Raw genomic sequence first — 20,585 nt, 5'->3', positions numbered from 1 at the left:
ATGTCTCCCTCTTCATGTTAATATTCGAGGATTGAGGGGCATCTGCCTGGGTGGCTCAGTCGGTTAAGCGTCTGACTGCGGCTCAGGTCATGATCTCATGGTCCGTGAGTTCGAGCCCTGCGTCGGGCTCTGTGCTGACAGCTCAGAGCCTGGAGCCTGCTTTGGATTCTGTGTCTCCCTCTCTCTCTGCCCCTCCCCCTACTTGTGCTCTGTGTCTTTCTCTCTCTCTCAAAGTTAAATAAACATTTTTAAAAAATATTCGAGGATTGAGTGTGTGTGTATCATATAATGATATTTAAGAGCCTGGAATAGCTCTTTTTATGACACTGAGCTTGCTTTCTGCATTGATTGAACTTTGGTTTTGTTTTCACATTCTCTTCCTTCTCACCATCTCATCACCTTCTCAGAACTTCTTAGGTATCTTTTTCTAGAGAAATCTCTGTCCTCTGCTTGTCCTTCACTACATGTCACTCCATTCCAGACCATTGAATGCCACTGCCTTTCCTCCCAGTGCTGCTTCTCTCACCCAGCTCCCTGCTTAAAGCTGTTCGCTGACATCCTGCCTTGCTGGCAGTGAAGTCTCAGGCCCTGGACTTTAATTCCCAAGGTATGTTCCTAAAAGAATTCCGGCTTTGGAAGTCCTCCTCAAGATTGTGTAGACCATTGCTTGGTTCTCTCTGGGCAGTTAATAAAAGATTCAGAAATCAAGTAAATTTTGCATCCTCAGAGGAGCAGAAATCTGTGCTTGTCAGCTTTTTAGGAGATTTGTTTGGCCTTGCATACACATTTTTTATAGCCCAGGGACATATATTTTTGCATGTTTGACTTTATACTGTAAAATCTGCCATAACGCTTGCTTGTAACTTTTCTTCCCTGATTTTTGTGGAATTGATTATTCTCAATGTTGCTGAAAGAGGAGTGTTTTGTTTTGGGGTTTTTTGTTTTGGTTTGGTTTGGTTTTTTGGGTTTTTTTTGCAGTGAATTAAGTCAGGATATTTTTGGTTAGTAAAATTACTTAAGCTGCAGAACCTTAAGGAGGCCCATGATAGGATACAATAAATGTGTACCTCTAGGTGTGGTGCTTAGTAAATACTGTTGATTAGCTTAAAGTCGCATTGCTGCTGTTGTTTGTAAAGCTAATAATGGTTTGGGGGATGTTGGCCTTTATTGGGTGGACATTTAGATATTTTGGTATTTTACTTTTACCTTGAGGAACATGTAGATCCTTTTAAATGAGAACCTGTTATACTGTTTCATAAACTTTATGTTTTTAAATAACCCATAACTACTGTAATTCACTGTTTTAATAGCTGCTTTGGGGAAAATCCCATGAAATCTGTAAAGCTGGTTAGCGTTAGTATACTTTTGAACTAAACATTCTTGGGCTAAGATACAATTAGTTCGTTACCCACCTTGTGTTTTTGGCCAGAAAACAAAAGTCATTAATCACTATAAATACAAATGACCTTTTTCGCATATAAAATTCTGAAGAGCGTAATTATTTGTATGCGAGACTAAAGAGATTCTTCTTTACAGGTAATCATTAAAATGGCATTCAAGACTGTGATTGCCAATTTGCTGGAAGAATTGGCATCTATATAATAAGTCTAGACGTCCTGTCTGTGGTAGGAATAGACGAATGTCCCTGTTACTGAGGATTAAAGGGACTGTCCTTTTGCTCTGGCCAGGAATGCCCCAAGTTCATAGTTCATGTGGTTTCTGTTCTTTTGGTTTCTTCCCAACTTACCTTATTCAGAGTACAGGGGGATGGATGGTGGTTGACCAGGACTGAATTCATCCAATACTGGGGCAAGGAAACATTTGCTTTCACCACTTATGTGATCTTTGTTCCCTCACTGTACGGAGAATGAATAATCTCACTCCTTTGGATGTATTCGCATGGTTTTTGTAATTTTTCTAATAACTTTCTTGTAGCACTTTATCTTAGGGATCTAATAACTGGCCTCATTTAACTACCTGCCACCTTCCCTTATCCTTCTCTGTTAAAGAAATCTTACAAAGCAGCAGAAGCATGTCAAAGTCTAACCGAACATGTTCATTTGTTATGGCAATCAAGTCTCCTCTTTTTAATATAAATACAGGGTTTGGGGAAAGGTTTGGGGAAGGAGTGCTGTCTGATTTATTTTGCTCTGCCTTATCCCATATGATGGTGTCTTTGGGCTTTGTGTGGCCTGTGGGTCAGTGGCACTCCAGAGATTGGCGCGAGTTGGTAGCGTTTCACCCATTGCAGGGCCAGGAGCACACCCACCACTGGGCCATGTGCTGGTCTTAGCCCTGGCCGTGGGCAGTGGTTCCTATTAAGAACCCTCTCTGAGTCTCCCTCTTTGGACCCTTGGGGCGGGTGGCAGTCCCTCCCTGGTTTCCCATGTGGAGGCAATGGCTGAGCCCCGAATTCAGTTTTACAAAGAGGCGTGCAGGCCGAATCCTCTTGGCCTTCATGCTATAGCCTAGTGCCTTTCCTTTGTAGGAATCTCCAGATTAACTAAAACCCCCCAAAACAAGCCTGGTGTTTCTGCAAAAATAGTTAGGCACAGCGTAGTTCTAAGTACTCAGAAGTTTGGTGGAAGGTGGCAGGTAGGGTTCACAACTCCGGATTTCATACCCGTGCTTATGATGAAAACCTACATGTGTTCTGAGCGGCTTCCGGCTTCCCAGCAGCCGTGGGTGGTAACGTGGTGCATGGTCTATTGCTGCCCTTTTGTAGCTGAAGAGGACCCGGCTGTCGGTGCCAACCATATGGCTCTAAAGACCAATGCCTGACCCGCCGGCCCTTCCGTGGGTTGCACACAGGCGAGCGCCTGTCCTTATGTTTTGCAGGGTGCCTGCTGCTCCCAGAGCCTGTCACTCTTCTCAGTTTTGTTTCTTTGCCTCGGGCCACAAGATGCTTTTGTTCGAGAAGCCCCCGGATCGGCTGCACCCCAGCTGGTCTGTCTGTGCTGTCATTACCACCCAGCATTCTCCATTTAATTCTCCGTGTTTTGACGGCCAGAAGTGTAGCAAGGGGCATCTCTTCATAGGACCACGCTTGGTCATGATGAAGTTGCTGCTAAGTGACTTAATTCGATGAACTAGGGAATTCAGAACTTTGCCTCTTACATTGTTCTTTTTCCTCAGTATCTCACCATAAAGATTTGTATGGGTGTCACTGAAGCAAATGAGAGTTCATCCACCCGACGCACAGCAGATCAACAAAACTGACCAAGCTTTTGCAGTGGAAGAAAATAAGCTTTATCTGTTGGTCTGGTGCCACCCAAGAGAGTTGGGGGGCTAATACCCCAAAGTCCTGAACTCCCCAGTAGCTTACAAGTGAGGATTTTTTTAAGTTCATTTATTTTGAGAGAGAGAAAAAGAGTGGGGGAGGGTCAGAGAGTGGGGAGGAGAGAGAAAATCCAAAACAGGTTCCATGCTGTCAGCTCAGAGCCCCACGTGGGGCTCCATCCCACGAACCCTGAGATCATGACCGGAGCTGAAATCAAGAGTCAGACACTTAACTGACTGAGTCACCCAGGTGCCCCACAAGTGAGGATTTTTAAGGGCACGGTTTGAGGCAGGGTCTTCTGAGAAGGTGGATGCTGTTGATGGGAGGCCCATGAAGTCACGTTAACAGATACTGCTTAGTTACTTCTGGTGCTACTTCATCTGCTCCCGTGGAAGGGGTTCCATCCCAAGATACTTGGAATCTGAAAGATACCTCTGTTCTTCATGTTGGAGATTTCATTAGGGGCATTTGGTGCTTCTGTGTTGAGGGCGTTGCTGGTTAGCTGCCTGTAGGTGCTCAGGATAACTGGGTACATGTGTAAGCTAGTGGGGTTGTATACTTCCTGTTCCTTTGAGTGATAAGCAGGAAGTCCCGCCTCTTGGGCCTGGTTCTGTGTGTGCCAGGCCCAGCTGTGCCTGGGCATCATATGACCTCTAGTGTTTGTTTTTTCCTCTGAACTGAGGATGTGGATGCTAGCTTCCTGGGGAAGCAGAAGCTGACTGGAAAGTATAGGATTATAGCCCCCAGGTTGGGTGGGTCAATCAACCATCTAGATTGCCTTTTGTGGGTTTTTTTTTCCCCCACTTTTCATCAACTCAGAGTCTCAGTAGCTTACTGAGGTGACAGAGAAGTCTTAATTTGGGTGATCTTACTTAGCATTATATCGTGAAGGAAGGGACATACGTACTGGATTAATGATTTTGATGTCCCCAGTAAATTAAAAGTTTTCTGAACAAAGCGTTGTCGTCCCTGGACCAGCAGCATCAGCATCCCCTGGAAACTTGTAGAAAATGCAGAATCTTGGGCCCCATCCCAAACCTACTGAGTCAGGAACTCTGTGGTTTGCATTACCCACCCCCCATCTGTGCTGTCAGAAGCCTTCCAGTAATTCCAATGTACTCGAATTACATCGAACGTTTGAGACCCCCCCCCCACCCTAGAGCAGCATTATCTAGAACTTTCTGCAGTGAAGGGAATGTTTTCTATCTGTGCTGTCCAAACAGCAGCCACCAGCCATTTGTCATGTGGCTTGTGTGACCAGGCAACTGAATTATTAATTGTACCTAATTGCAACTAATCTAGATTTAAATTTATTTCTTTTTTCTTTATTTATAATACTTTTCATCCAATTCCCTTCCCTCCCCCCATCTTCCACCTCTGGTAACCATAACTCTGATCTCTTTTTTTCTGTGAGTGTGTGTGTGTGTGTGTGTGTGTGTGTGTGTGTTGTAAGCTTCCACATATGAGTGAGATCATACCGTTTTCGTCTTTCTCTGACTTACTTCACTTAGCATGATGCCTTCTAGGTCCATCCATGTTGCTGGAAATGGCAGGATTTCCTTTTTTATGGGTGAGTGGTGTTGCGTTATGTATACACACACCCCGTTTCATTGTCCATCCACGCATCGGTGGACATCTTGGTCCCTGTGACTAATGCCGCAGTGAACACGGGTGCAGATATTTTCTGGAGACAGTGATTTCATTTCCTCAGGATGAATACCCGGAAGTGGAACTGTCGGATCATATGGTAATTCTAGTTTTAATTTTTTGAGGGACGTCCATACTGCTTTCCGTCATGACTGCGCCTTGGGCAGCCCAGCTCCAGAGTGTACCTGTACTTTTTTTATTGTGATAAACTATAGGCAATAGTTTATTGTGATAAACTATTGTGATGAACTAGTAAGCTTTTAAAAACAAGTTACTGGTTATGGAATTGTTAATTTTACATCCCCGAACAAAACACTCCTCAAGTGAAGGTCCGATTGCCATAACAGTCGTTTCTTCAGGTTTTTCCGTTGCACGAGACAGCTGACTCTTGCTCGCTACTGGGTCAACTGTTGATTAGAGTTGGAGCGCTCTGGCCTGTCCATTGTGTCCAGCGAGTGGTTTCTGAGGCTTCCTGCCAGAGGGAGCCTCGCAGGGGGTGTTAATGTAGGAGATTAGGCAGGTCCCCTTCCGGCCCTGACTGGGGAGCCCACCCTGGGACTTGGGCTGACTCGTAGGGTTGTCCCAGAACTGCAGAGGCCGACTGCTAAGTCTGGCTGGCTCATGCTCCTCACGTCAAATGAGAATAACGTTCAGGTTCTAGATTTAGGAGGGCTTGAAGGAAAAGAGGCTCCTGCTGGGCTCGTTAGTCTGAATTGTTGTTAACTACCAGAAGATAACTTGAGGCTAGTCCCTGGGTATAGCTCCTGGGGTGGCAGGACCACATCTTTGTCACCCTTGCTAAAATACAGCGGAAACTCTGGCCCGAGAGTGTTCCCAGTGGTCCTCTGATCCTGTGACTAAAGCAGAATGTGGCATTTAGGAGCCAGGGAACACCTGAGAGCGGTCAGGGACCTCTCTCTCAAATGTGGCAACTGGAGTCTTAAAATCAAAGCAGCCGTTTTTGACAGAAAATGACACTCAGTGCTCTGTCATAAGCAAAGTTCTACATGACTGAGCTTCCTAATTGAGGACCTCATTTGTTGCATTATTTAAATCCATATTGTTGATTTTCTTAATCCAGCTCTTTGGAGAATCGTAGAATGTTAAAGCCAGGTGGAAGAGAACTTAGAAAGGGTCACAATCCAGACAGGACTCCTGTGTCCACACAGCACATGGCCCGCTGTTTCCCTTGTATACTCAGCTCCTTGTCGTCTCTGGACTTTGTGCTCAGCTGCGGTCACATTCACAAACAGAACAGATCGACGAAAAGGCATGTTGCAAGGGTGTAATTAGAAATACATCGGGGCACCTGGGTAGCTCAGTCAGTTAAGCATCTGACTCTTGTTTTGGGCTCAGTTCATGATCTCACGGTTCCTGAGTTTGAGCCCCACTCTGGGCTCCATGCTGACAGTGCGGAGCCTGCTTGCGATTCTCTCTCTGTCTCTGTCTCTCAAAATAAATAAACTTTAAAGAAAATAAATCTATCGATGCTGACCATTCACTTACATTTTGAAATACTTCATGCTAATGTGTCAGGCAGAGATCTTGAAAAATTTCACCAGAGTATTCTGACCGGTGACATATTACTGCCATTTTTTCCCTAAAGGCTGCATTTGTTCATGTTGCATGTGTGTATAATTTAGTTATTGCACAGCTCATATTGTTAACTGGTTCTTTTTTTATGTATAATTTCATTAGAATTAGTTTTCCAAGCCCAAGATCTGTTTCCCTTTATCGACTCTGAGACTTCTTTTGTAACTCACTTTCTTTAAATAGATCACCTTTCTCACTTTAATCCCAGACATATTGAAATGCTAGGTGTTAAAAGTGTGGCTCTATACACATCATAAGCATTCTCTAAATACTGGCTGAAAGAGTGGATGCTGTCCCATCCAGCCAGGTCTGAATGTTAATTTCTTCTGATTTTTGCTACGGCCAGGTGGCGGGAATTCTGTAATTGAGAGAGAATATTAGCTGTGTAATGTTTTTCCCTTTTTAGCTTGAATGGAGTCTCAACAACAAAATTCATATGCATACAAAAGGCTGGGAGAAGTAGAGTAAATTGAATGTAGGGTTATTGTTTGTGTCCACAAAACAAAGCCCTAAATCACATTTAGCATAATTTGTGGTTTTAAATTGGACTGATTTAGCAAGGAGAGTGAAATAATCTCTCATCCTGTCAAAAAGGCGATACCTTCAGACCAGCATTTAATTGCATTGGCAGAGTAACTTGGGGAAGGCAGCAGTAATTCTGGCTGCATTATTCTTGGTTTGTGGCTAAATTGAGATCATCATTTTCTCCTGGTTGCACTAACTTTCTTTATTGCTCTTCAAACTAATCAGATGAATGTGGTGAGAGAAGCTTAGTGGTAGCTGGAGGGTGCACAGGGGAAAAGGGTGAGGTCCCCGAGCAGGGCTGACTAGCAGAGGTGTAGTCATCAGTAGAGCTGTGCCTTACACACTGAACGTTGTGGGGAGAGAAGAGTCAGCTGACAACACCCAGCGACTCAGCAGGTGCACCTGAGTGAACTTCTCTGCGATCCTTTATGCAACGTGAATGCCGTTGATTCCCCGCAAAGTGTCTCCCCGACCACACACCTATAAATGTGCTTTTAAGGCCAAACTGTACAGGTAGGGCTTCTATGCATTCATGTTGGTATCCAAGAGTACACTTTCTGGAGGTTAATTTCTAGCTGCCTCAATTTTCCGATGGAAACCCACCCTTTTATCTCCTCCCCAAACCGTCCCCTTGAGTAACTGTGCCTTGTGCATTTTCCATCGGGACCGCTGCCACCTCCCAAGTGTCTGAATCCAGACTGATTCATATTCCTCACAATCCCTTCCTCCAGTGAAAGCATTTCCCTTGCCTTTACCAAGCCTTCTTCCCTCTAACGGAAGTCAGATCATCAATACCTTAGACATTTTATGAAGCTGAAATTGAGGACTCAGAACTGTAACGAACAGTGTGCCTGTCCTCCTTATTCTTGTTCCGCTGGGAGTTATGCACCAGAGCTCCCGCAGCGGCTCCCTCCTTAACTATTTCAGATATCTGTTTGGAATCGGATGTATACCTTTGTAGTGGTTCTAAGTAAAGGTGCTCCTGGTTTTTCCCAGTCTTCCGGAGTGCGCCCTGGAGGGTGTTGTTGGGATGGGAAGTAAAGGCACTGACATGACCCTTTGCTGTGCTGTACCCAAGGCCCATGTCAGTGGTTTCGGTAACATGGGTAGTCTTGGTGTTAGAATTGACATGAACCGTGGACGAGCCAACGGTTTGTATCAAATGTTTGTAGGAAGGCTGGATTAGCGATGGGGGGCATCTGTTACAGATCTCCTTGCTACCAATGGAGAGTTAGTACTTTTGAGGTAAAGATGCCTTTGGCCTGCAAGTTGATATTTGCAAGTATATGCTCTAGGGAAGGAAGACTCTTTTAGGTCCTCATTGGTTTATTTTAACCTTTGATGTGCATGCTAGTATTCATATAATGCTACTGAGTTGGTTTTTCATATTTCTGTGTAATAACAGTGCATTGATCTGTTGCTAATCTGTTGTAAAGTGTGTGTGTGTGTGTGTGTGTGTGTGTGTGTGAGATCGATCAAGGTGTAAAGACCAGAAACCAAAATCATGAAAGAGGTTGGTTGAATATTTCATCATTTGAGGTTGAACTTACATTGTGATTTAGTGCAGTGTAAAGAGAACAGCTCTTCATGTGGCCCCTGGGGTGGCTCAGTTAAGTGTCCGACTCTTGATCTCAGCTCAGGTCATGATCTCACGGTTCATGAGTTCGAGCCCTGCATCAGGCTCTGTACTGACAGTGGGGAGCCTGCTTGGGATTTTCTCTCTCCTCTCTCTCTCTGTCCTTACCTACTCATACTCTATCTTTCAAAATAAATAAAAATGAACTTTAAAAAAAGAAAACAGCTCTTCAGATATCAGATTATTGAAACACCTTGATGAAGGTATCATTAACCAGGAAGGGCTTTGGCGTTTGCGGTCTCCCTTCAGGTAGAGGTGCAAGGAAACCCAAAGGAAGAAAACAGTCGTACTTGTGAGGCATCGTATGGCAGTTATAAAAGAATTTATGCTTTGGAATATTCACCTATGGGCTATTAATGGCAGCCTGAAATTCTCTCTTGCCCTTTAAAGAAGCGTTTTCATTTCTACTCGATGGTGAGTTGCGAACCTAAGAAAAACCTACAAAAAGTAATATGTATGTATATGTGAATCAGATGGTCATACTGGAGTTTCATCTCTCTTTCCTGGGCAAGAAAAACACAGTGTGTTGCTGGCGTTCCTTACGCAGAGCGAGGTTCCTGTATTCACACCCAGCATCTTTGTTTCCCTAGCTGTGCCGCCAAACATAGCAGAGCTGAAGAATTTGGAAGTGCTGAACTTCTTTAATAACCAGATTGAGGAGCTGCCCACACAGATCAGCAGCCTTCAAAAACTCAAACACCTGAATCTGGGGTGAGTATCCCTGGAGGAGAAAAGAACAGAAGAAGAGGAAGAGGGGGAGGGCGCGTGCAGGCTATGAGCACAGGAGGGACTGTGTCTGTTACTGACTTCTAATTTCTTTTTGTGTGGTAGGACTTTAACAAAAGTTTTACTGCTTTTAATATGTCTTTTCAGTGGGCTGCGTTATGCATATCTATTAGAGAAGTAATTGCAAAGCTAATTGTTGGTGCAGTAAGGGAGTGTGTGTGTGTGTGTGTGTGTGTGTTTTGTCATATTTGGTTTCTAACAAAATTTTATTTCAGTTACATTGACTGGAAAGGGACTTATTTGCATAGCGTTAACTGTTCAGACCAGTTGCAGTGTGGTTGATTTTTTTCTCTGTTTTAAGTAGAAATCGTTTACAAAGCGTCTTCCTTCCACAGAAGTGAGGGGGGAGAGGGAAGATACATTTCCGAACACTGCTCCATTGATTCTTACAATTCTTTTATGTAGTTGAGAGGTTATAATCCTGTGTCTTTCTTTGTACAAAGGTGAAGAGAGGAGGTTCGATTCAGCTGAGGTGGCAGAACCAGGTAGCAGTGAATAATAATAATACATCTGTTACTTTCCAGTTTTCAAAGTCCTCATGCCGGGATTTGACCCTCTCAACAATTATGAGGGACGTAGGATGGGCAGTAGTTTTCATTTTGTGGAGTGGAAGAGTGGAAGTCAGGCCCTTTCCGAGAGCCTCAGTGACTCTTTCCTGATTGCCCCTGAGCTTAGTGACCGAGCCAGGCAGAGGACCCCATTATCTGGGGTCCAGCCCTCTCCATGAGACTCCATAGATGACACCAGAACTTGGGCTTCTGAATCCCAGCTTCATTGTTAAAGCTGTGAGGTGAAGCTGTCCACTCATGCTTCATCCGCTGTGTGAAGTTGCATATTCATTAAATTATAGCCATTAAATGCTTTAGTTAAGCTAGTGATTTACATGGAATGGTGATAGAAGCTGGCCAGGTATTTATCAATTTCATAGGAAGCAATCATGAAGAAAAAAGAAACATCTTATTCATGGAAGGATTTTTAGTTGAGCATATTCTTTCTAGGGGGAGCTTGGTTAGAGACTCATATGATGTTCACTCTGCTTAGGATATAATCTTAGAAAGATCCATGAGCATTCTCTTTCCTAATGTCTGAGGGGAAGTAGAGCTTAAAGGAAAAGGGGAATATGACTTAAATCAGATGGCTTTTACCCCTACACATATGGAGATAGTGTACCCATCTGGTAAAACAGAAAAGAAAGGATCCCTCATTTATGTCTTTGTTTTGGGAATCATTAAGTCTTGATTTTAATTCCTATGTAAGCAAGAAGCTAAAACTAGATGTGTATACTAGCTGTACAAAACTAGGTACATTCTTACTGTTAATTTTTTGATTAAGTGGTTTAACGAGCCATTTATATATAAGGTGCCAGGCACAGTACCCGGTCCGCGGTAAGCAGTACGTTGTGTTGGCTGTGTCCATCGCCCTCGCCGTCATCATCACTTTCTTCCTTGTTTCATTTACTTCAGGACTATGTAAGTGTCTCATCTGTGTCAGGAACCTTTCTAGTGTTGGGGTTCAGTGGTGAAAATCACAGTCCCTGGCCTGAAGTGTGGGGGCGGAGCCAGCTGTAAATGAGCAGTGACGGTTCACAGCCACATCACTGACATGCTGGAGGTTGTCTGAAGGCAGGTGGGAGAGACCGCCAAGGGCGTTAGTCAACAGGTGAGGTTGTCTGAAAATTCCCATAGGGGGCAATATTTGAGCCAAAATTTGATGCATGGAAATGAATTTCTCAGACTCAGAGGCAGAGGGAATGCATCCCAGGCTGCAAGAATGACATGATTGTGGGGCGCCTGGGTGGCTCAGTCGGTTCAGCGTCCGAATTCGGCTCATGTCATGATCTCGCGGTTCAGGAGTTCAAGCCCCACGTCGGGCTCTGTGCTGACAGCCTGGAGCCTGTTTGGATTCTGTGTCTCCCTCTCCGTGCCCCTCCCCCCCTCATCCTGTCTCTCTCTCTCTCTCTCAAAAATAAATAAGCATTAAAAAAAATTTTTTTTTAAAACAATGACATGGTTACAAGCTGAGAGTACTGCGTGTTCCACGCAAGTTGTTCAGTGTTGCTGAGTGTAAAGTGTGAGGCAGGAAGCAGTGAGGGAAGAGGTGCGGCCAGGTAAAGAAGCACGAGTGTCTGCTATTTCGTTCCTGAGTATTTCCTGAGCTCCCAACTATGTGCCAGGCACCGTTCTAGGTAGTAGCCATCCAACCTTTATGGAGCGTTCGTCACAGTTGGGGAAACCAACGATAAACAAATAAATGTCTACAATGGCAGGGTGGCCCTGGGTGCCAAATAAAGGCGCTCTGATTTTATCCTGCGGACCATGAGGAGCTTTTACGGCAGGGAGAACAGGAGGTATGAGAAAAGATTGGATTTTTGTAGGAAAGGTCATGCGGAGGGGAGGTTGGGGTAAGAAGCGGTCAGGACACCCCTAAGCACGCTGAATTAGTGTTCCAGGTGAACTAGGGCAGTGGCAATGCCCAGCCAGGAGAGGGGTTTTGTGTGAAAAATACTTAAGAGCTAAAACTCACAAGACGGTCACTGATGGTATGGGTGATGCCTGGGGGTCTGTCTGGGCAGCTGAAATAGAAATAAAGATGGGGACAGCTGTGGGAATAACATCGTGAGCTCAGGTTTTGTTCAGTTGGGTTGGAGGTACCTTAGGACAGAGTTAAAAAGTTTTCTTTTTTTAGTCAAACGCATCTTAGTTCCCTCTCTGTTGTCTTTGGAGCTGTTTGCATTTTTGGCTCTCGGTGTTTTATTCATTGTGTAAAACTTTCTGTGTATTTAATTACATTGCTATATAGATGGAATTGTCAAAATTTGAACAAAAATTCTTAGCTCTCTGGGAGAGGAATTAACATGAGTTTCAATAAAGGATATTTCTGTTCTCAAATGGCATAAAGAATTATACCTGCATAGCCCTGTTTAAGGAAAGTTTTAGAGAGAGGACTCTTTAGAGGAAGCAGTCTGAATAAAAATAGACACACAGGAGACACCAAAAAACTCAACACGAAAAAAAACCCAAATAATCCAGTTAAGAAATGGGCAGAAGACATACACAGACCTGTCACCCAAGAAGACATTCAGTGGCCAAAAAACACCTGAAAAATGCTCAGCATCACTCATCATCAGAGAAATGCAAACCAAAACCATAATGAGACATCCCCTCACCTCTGGCGGAATGGCTAAAGTCAAAAACGCAAGAGACACCAACTGCTGGTGAGGATGTGGAGAAAAAGGAACTCTCATGCCCTGCTGGTGGGAATGCAAACTGGTGCGGTCACTGTGGAAAACATTTGAGGTTGCTCAAAAAATTAAAACCAGAACTACCATATGATCCCATAACCCCACTACTGTGTGTTAGTACCCAGTACTACTTTAATACCCAAAGAATACGAAAACAGTAATTTGAAAAGATATATGCACCCCTGCGTTAATAGCATTATTTGCAATAGCTCAAATATAGAAGCCGTCCTTCAGTAGATGAAGGAATGACGTGGTGTGTACGTGTACACGTACTTCTCAGCCACAAAAAACAATGAAGTCTTGCCATTTGCAACAACATGGATGGATCTAGAAGGCCTGCTGCTAAGGAAATAAGTCAGAGAAAGACAAACACCATATGATTTCACTCATATGCAGAACTTAGAGACAAAACAAATGAAAAAAGAAGAACGGAGACCAGCCACAAAACAGAGTCTTAAGAGAACAAACTGATGGTTACCAGAGGGGAGGTGGGTGGGGGGATGGGCGAATTAGGTGAAGGGCATTAAGGAGTGCACTTGGGATGAGCACCGGGTGACGCATGCAAGCATTGAATCACTGTATTGTACACCCGAGACTTATGTATAGATGTAACACCGTATGTTAACTGTACTGGAGTTAAAATAAAAATTGCGTCTGTACACACACAGACGAGACCCTACAGCACAGCATTTAGGCCACGTATATGCATATTCTGAACAGCACGCTCAACCAGAAGTTGCTTTCAAAGTTATATACGGTATTTGCTGTTTGTCCTGATGATGGCAAGGCCTGAAGGGATTTTTAGGCCCTCTGAATAAATAAAGTTTAATATGTTTCTAATTGTTTAAATGTGGTTCATTTTGTGGTCATTTTCTACAGAATATAAAGCCACATTGGCTACTTGCTGGTAATTATTTCTGGGATAATCTCAGTACAGTAGCACCACGGGCTAACTCTTCTGGAATGGTTTTTGACCCCGTGAGATGCTGGAGCTCATCATGCGAAACTTAGAAGTTTTCAGTAAGTACAGTTCTGAGTGGCTGTGTGTGTGAGTGGGTCACCGTGGACGTGAGAAGAATTATTACCCTTAGCTAATAACTAAGGTTTTACTGAAGCAAGAGGAGCCCAAGAGGACCTCTGGAAGTCAAAACGTTCCAGAAGGGAAGCATTAGGAAGGACCTTCCTAGCTTTTGAAAAAGAGAAAGGAAAAAGATGCCGACCAGCCTTCGACCCCCTGCTTTTATAAATTTCTACATCGTGTGCAGGCGCTTTCCCTTTTCCAAAACACACTGGAAACAAAGTTCACCGGCAGACAGAAGAATTCATACCATCATGGCACGCATGAGCGCCGTAAGCAACTTTGTGTGTAAACACTGGAGGTGATCTGAGGGTAAGCTGGTGACCCAGACAGGAAAGCCCCGCTCAGTTGTTCAGGCTGCCCACAACGGTCTTCTCCCAGGGTGAGCTTACCTGTTGGAAACCGAGTCAAAATTTCTCTCAGGCTTCCTGAAAACCAGTGGTAGTGATGACTCTCCTTTCTCGAGGACCCTTTGCGAGCCACAGATCTTCCGAGCTGCTTCAGACGTCTCAGCTGTCAGCCCCCTGGCGATCCTTCCGGAAAGTACTGCTCTCATGTTCCCGTCGAAGAAACTGGGTCTCAGAGAAGCTGAGCAACCTCCCCAAGGTCACCCAGCTAGCGGCGCCAGGCTGGACTCTGACTGTCACCGAGCTCTGTCTGCCCCTGCTGTAACCTCTCACAGACACCCGCAGGGGCCCCCAGAGCCGCGGTCCCACGCGTGGGCGTGGAGATGGCTGGGGACCACGTGCGCCCCTGCGGCTCCTTGTTTGTGGCCAGCAGCGCCTCCAGGCCCTCTTAAGCATTTGAGTTGGGGCTTCCTTTCTGCCTGCCAGGTTGGCGAGCTCCCTGCCGTCACTGCTGTCACTGCACGGGGGGCCTCTGCAGTGATCCGGACACCCCGGGGGTATTGGTTTCTGTCTCAAGGAGAACCACCTCTGGCTCAGAACCACCTCTGGTTCTCTTAGCAAAGAGAACCACCTCTGTCCATCAGGTGGACAGACTCAGGCTCACTCTGGGCTGGAGATGGAGATCTCCTTCTGGGAGATGTCTCTTTGCTCTGAGGAAGGCTGACTGGCGCTTTCCTGCACCTCATCTTTCCAAAGTCTACTGTGTTTGGAAACACGAACTTTATTGGTGATTTTCAAAAAGAGGTAACTTAGAGCGGTAAAGAAACACCTAATGTACACCTCCGTGCTTTGTCCAGTGTTGGTGATTTTTCTTTCAGTTTCCTCAGATCCTTGCGTTGGAATCTAGGCATCGGGGGGAGGGGCTAGGTGCTCCCAGATACCTGTCACCCTCACCAGGTGAGCCAGAAGTCCTTGTCACTTAATTCATGTCAGCTCTAAAGAGATGATAGTAAGCGCTGTCCTGCCTGAACTACGCGATCGTTCTGGTGACCCAGGTGAAACTTGATGTCAGTGTGCTTCACACACGGTGAATTGGTAGAAACAATCCGTTGTTGTCGTTATGGCAAAGGGTCATGGAGGTTACTTTTATTAAGTGTAAAGTTAACCAGTGACTTTCCTACCCAAAAGGTAGAAATCGCTTTGACCTCGGTTTCTACTTGTGCTATCAATTTTTTCTTATGAGGCCTGGTTGGTGGATGATTGGCAGCTGTGGACAGGATTGTATCTAGTATGAGAAGGATCGAGGCCTCGAAGCATTTTATTTTTTTTTTTAACAATTTTTTTTAACGTTTATTTATTTTTGAGACAGAGAGAGACAGAGCATGAACGGGGGAGGGGCAGAGAGAGAGGGAGACACAGAATCTGAAACAGTCTCCAGGCTCTAAGCTGTCAGCACAGAGCCCGACGCGGGGCTCGAACTCACGGACCGTGAGATCATGACCTGAGCCGAAGTCGGACGCTTAACCGACCAAGCCACCCAGGTGCGCCAATCGAAGCATTTTAATGTCACGGTTCTTCCTACCCTTCAATCCTGCTACCTTTAATCTTATATTAGACTAAAAAAATTTTGGGGTGTGCCTGGGTGGCTCAGTTGGTTAAGTGTCCAACTTCGGCTCAGGTCATGATCTTATGGTTCGTGGGTTCAAGCCCTGTGTTGGGCTCTGTGCTGACAGCTTGGAGCCTGCAACCTGCTTTGGATTCTGTGTCTCCCTCTCTCTCTTCCCCTCCCCTGCTCATGCTCTGTCTCTCTCTCTCTCAAAAGTAAATATTTAAAAAATTTTTTTTAAATCCTCTTTTAAGTATGCTCAAAGGGAACCACATTAAGAAAAGTAAGGGTCTTAAAGAAAATAATAAAAGATAGTAACAGTGTATTTACTTTAGATTTCAGTGGAAATACATACATATATATATTAGTTTTCAATTATGAAGAAATACACATAAGATTTACCATCTTAACCATTGTTAAGTCTATGACTCTGTAGTGTTAAGTATATTCACGTTCTTGTGCACCAACCTCCAGAAGTTACTCATCAGGCAAAACTCTATACCCATTAAACAACAACTCCCCATTTCTCCCTCCTTCAGCCCCTGGCAACCACTGTTGTAATTGGAGATTGTTTTGAATGTTAGTAATTGCATAACAAGAAAGTGATTTTTTTTTCTTCCATTGGAATAAATGAAATAAAGCAAATGTCTAAAAACGACAAAGCTTAATCTGTATCTTTTGAGGAATTATTATTGCCACATCCGTGAGGCAGTTTTTCTCTGGATGGACAGATACTTTGTGATGATTGAAGTTTCTGTGTAACACAGGGACTGAGCTTCCTTGCAGAAAATGATGAGACATTTTCAGATGTTTAATGAGCATAGAGGCTCTTTAACTATAATTACTGTGTTGGTTAAAAGAACATAAAGTGATTGCAGAATTATGGCCTCTTCTGAGTTTTCGGTCTCTTACACACGGCTCTTCGGCCTGTGACACAGAGGTGATGTCTGAACATAAACGTTTTGTGTGTGACGTCTTGGATTTTTTTTTTCCCCCAACCACAGCATGAACAGACTGAACACTTTGCCTCGAGGATTTGGCTCTCTCCCAGCTCTTGAGGTCCTTGATTTGACTTACAACAACTTGAATGAAAACTCTCTTCCCGGAAACTTCTTCTACCTTAGTAAGAAACTTTTAATTCTATAAATCTCCTTAAAATGGTACTTTGCGTTCTGAAAGTGAAATTTATTTGCCAGGGCCCAAACTCCAAGAGAAATTATTGGACGTATATATTTTTTTCTTCGCACATTTCTTTTGAATATTCCTTCATAGCTCAGCAGTATGTATGCTTGATATATAGTTAGCTGACACCATTGAGCTCAAGTGGACTTAGTAATGTCATATTAACTTCCAGATAGAGATTATGTACCTAAATGAGATCGAGTCTCACATTTAGCTAAAGAACTTGACTTCCTTCTTAAAGAGCATGCAAAAAAATAATAATAATGTATGTGTTCTCCCATGTTGCAATTAACTCTTTGTAAGCTATTTCCCCAAAGATATTTCAACCAATTATATATAAAAATATGCATTAGTAAGCTACTGACAACTTTTTAAGCCTCCTAAAAAATACTGTCAATGATGTGGTCTGTTTCATCTATAGAATACAATCAAACGTCAAGAAATTGTCATAGATAAACACACTTTATCTTTTCGACTGTATTCTTTGCAAGCAGATTTCTTGCTGCAGATACCCGTAAAAATGAGGGAAAACTGATTTTTCTGAGAACTCACAAAATATTTAGGAAAGATTTGCTTTCCTTAAATGAGTGTTCTGCTTCTCCAAATAGTGACACGTATGGCATCCAGAGATTCTGAATTTTCTGAGCTGGTCTCCAAAACTTCATTTATAACCTTATGCATATTCTCTCCCCCAGATTTTCCCAAGCACATGATGAAGCCAATTCTAAAATATTTTCATGGGCCATGAAGGAGATTTTGTTGTGTATATTAACACAGAGTTCTGTCGAATTTTAAAACATTTGAGTGTAATTGAATACCTGTAAGCAAACAAAACAGACCTCTGGTTATACTTCTCCTTTTTGGTCAGCGATAAAAAAGATGCCTTAGGATTTTTTCCTTCCGTAGTTCGGGGCTGTGTAATATTGTGAACAAATTTCTGACCGCTGATATTCTGCCTGGGTTAGGGTTTCTCTATTTGTGAATTCCCATGTCGTCATGTTAGCTCCTTTGTCCTCATTTATTTCTCATTCTCATTTATTTTTTGTGGTTAAGGCTAGAGAAACAATTAATAATAATTAGCCCAATTATTAAACAATGAACTGTGATTATGGCCTTCATCACCGGAAAGCCTTTTAGTTATTTTTAACATAGTTGCATTTACACGACAGAACCTTTTTGCCTGAAGCGTTGACACCAATGTCACAGTGGTTTTCTTTGTTACACATACGGACGCAAAGCATAAATGTGAATCGGAAATGATAGAAGAAAAGTCGCTCTCTTTCCTGAAAGCGTCTTGAAACCCTGTGCCAGAAACTGCCGATGCCCACGGTTGCTAATTGTGTCAGTCCTCTTGGATATAGATGTTTTCCTGACCACACCAGCCCCACAATAAGCCAGTAAATCTAAGTTTGACCTGCTTCTTATTATTGGGAGCCCTAGGTGTGTCACAGGCTTTTCACCGAGCCAGGGTTATTAATCAAAGCTGACTCCCTTGTATTGATCAGACCTCAAATGGTTGGATTTCATGCCACCCTGTTTATATATCGCTGTTTAATTCGCAGCCACCCTGCGCGCACTCTATCTAAGTGACAACGATTTTGAAATCCTGCCGCCAGATATCGGGAAGCTCACAAAGTTGCAGATAGTAAGTAATTTATCTAAATTCTTGGAAAATCAATTCACTTCTGCAGCCCTTGTAGGAGTAGAATCAAGTCAATTTGAGCAGGGGTGAGGTTTGTTGTGTAGGAATCAGCCACCACTCCCGATACTGTTTGTTGTTCATCTGTAGGCACTTGTAAATAAATTGAAAGCATTGAGCCTTCAAAGAAGAGAGGGCATGGAAAGGACGAGAGTTTCTGTTGAGCGCCTCTTTACGTGAAAACTGTTTTGACAACCCCTTGTTTTCTTATATTTAGCTCAGCCTTAGGGATAACGACCTGATCTCGCTGCCTAAAGAAATCGGAGAGCTTACTCAGCTTAAGGAACTCCACATTCAGGGGAACCGCCTGACCGTTCTGCCCCCAGAACTAGGTAAGGTTGCTGATGATGTCAGTTCGGGGTTTCATTAATATCAGTGATCCCGGTGCGGCAGTTCTGAGCAACGCTCTCTCCTCTTGGCAAGCACCCTCCTCCGAGGTGCTCCTTCTGATCATTTCTAGAAGCATTTGTCCTTGACCAGGGTTCAGCTGTTAAGGGTTTGACCTGGCGTGCTGCTCTGTTCGGCAGCCCGAGCACCCAGAGAAACTGCTGATGAAGAATAACCCAGCTCGGCCCGGGCACGGGGTCGGGGGAAACAGCCCTAGAGTAGTCGTAGCGGTCTTGTCTGTGGCTCCTCCTTTGCTGGCTGATGATTTCTTTAACAATTAGTTAATTATTTATTTATTTACATTTATTCATTTTTTGAGAGAGGGCACGCAAACGGGTGGGGCAGAGAGAGAGGGAGACACAGAATCGGAAGCAGGCTCCAGGCTCCAGGCTCCGAGCTGTCAGCCCAGAGCCCAATGCGTGGCTCGAACCCACGAGCTGTGAGATCATGACCTGAGCCAAAGTCGGGTGCTTAATCAACTGAACCTCCTGGGCACCCCGACGACTTTTTAATCAACCCACCACTCTTATGTTTTTTTTTTTTACTCTTAGTTTGTAGTTTTAATCCCTTGAAAACTTTTGCCACATAAAGTACTTGTTATGGCTGTGTGAAGATACCTTTTGCCATCGTGCATTTGGTTCTAGCCTGACTCCACTTCCATGGGAATTGCAAAATATGTTCCAGCTGAGAATTCCCTGGTCCTGCTTCTGTGGCGGATGAATCTTAGTCCTCTGCCTGCTCATTCACATGGCCCAGGGTGGGCTTATGACGTCCCTCGGAAATCACGTTCAAACCTGTTCAAACCTGTTACTCTGTTGCCAACGTATTCTGCCCTTCTGGAAAGGTTTCATGAGTTTACTTCTCTTCTCTCGTGCAGACCCTCCGTGTTCTCTCACTCCTTCAACCCATTGAACTGCATTGTTCCTCAAACTGTGAATATTTGCTTTTCTGCTCCAGAATCCCATAATTTGAAAAAACAAACAAAAAAAACCCAAGTTTAACCCAGAGTTCTTTGAGCAAGTACCTCAAGTGAACCTGGCCGTTTGAAAGAGGCCAGGGGTTGCCGCTTGGAACGAAAGCTCCATGAGAGCGGGGTGGGGTTTTATATTCCCTCCCTGCTGGATGCCCCGTGCCTGCCATGCTCTAGGCTTCAGGTTGGTGCTTGAGGAATGGGTACTGAATGAGTTAATGAAATGAGGACTCACCTGGCAAGGTGCTGGGAAGGCCATGCGGAGGCAGAGTTTGACGTCTGCCCCGAGCCATGCTCCCCTCGTGGAAGCCACAAGCCACATTTCCAGTGCTCAGTATCCATGTACGGCTCGTGGCTACCCCCGGGGAAAACCCAGGTACAGAACGTTTTCATCACAGGGTGTTCTGTTGGGCAGCGCTGGTGTGAAGGAAAAGCATTCCCGTGGTTTCATGGAACGATGGAAAGTTTCAGCACCACTTGCCCCATCTCCTTGGTCAACTTTGTCGTTGTAAAAGGTCTGGAGGAACTTGCGCCAATTTGAAGGGCTGAGAAGTAGCTCAGCGCGTTCTCCTCACAGTTACAAGTTGTCATGCGTCACTTAGGAGCAG

At 44.3% G+C, this 20,585-nt stretch overlaps 1 protein-coding gene across 3 annotated transcripts in view; it reads left to right on the top strand.

The window, feature by feature from the left end:
* Positions 1 to 20,585, top strand: part of RSU1 (Ras suppressor protein 1) — a 201,964-nt gene that overhangs the window by 48,988 nt on the left and 132,391 nt on the right. For all 3 annotated transcript variants that reach the window (XM_049626892.1, XM_049626890.1, XM_049626893.1), the window contains 4 exons: positions 9,272 to 9,392; positions 16,744 to 16,862; positions 18,484 to 18,566; positions 18,838 to 18,952. In XM_049626892.1, the coding sequence (XP_049482849.1) occupies positions 9,272 to 9,392; positions 16,744 to 16,862; positions 18,484 to 18,566; positions 18,838 to 18,952 (438 nt within the window). The remainder of the gene's footprint in view (positions 1 to 9,271; positions 9,393 to 16,743; positions 16,863 to 18,483; positions 18,567 to 18,837; positions 18,953 to 20,585) is intronic.

Source organism: Panthera uncia, chromosome B4, assembly GCF_023721935.1.
Source record: "Panthera uncia isolate 11264 chromosome B4, Puncia_PCG_1.0, whole genome shotgun sequence".
In the NCBI taxonomy this organism is placed as follows: Eukaryota; Metazoa; Chordata; class Mammalia; order Carnivora; family Felidae; genus Panthera; species Panthera uncia.
This window is presented reverse-complemented; position numbering and strand designations above follow the sequence as displayed.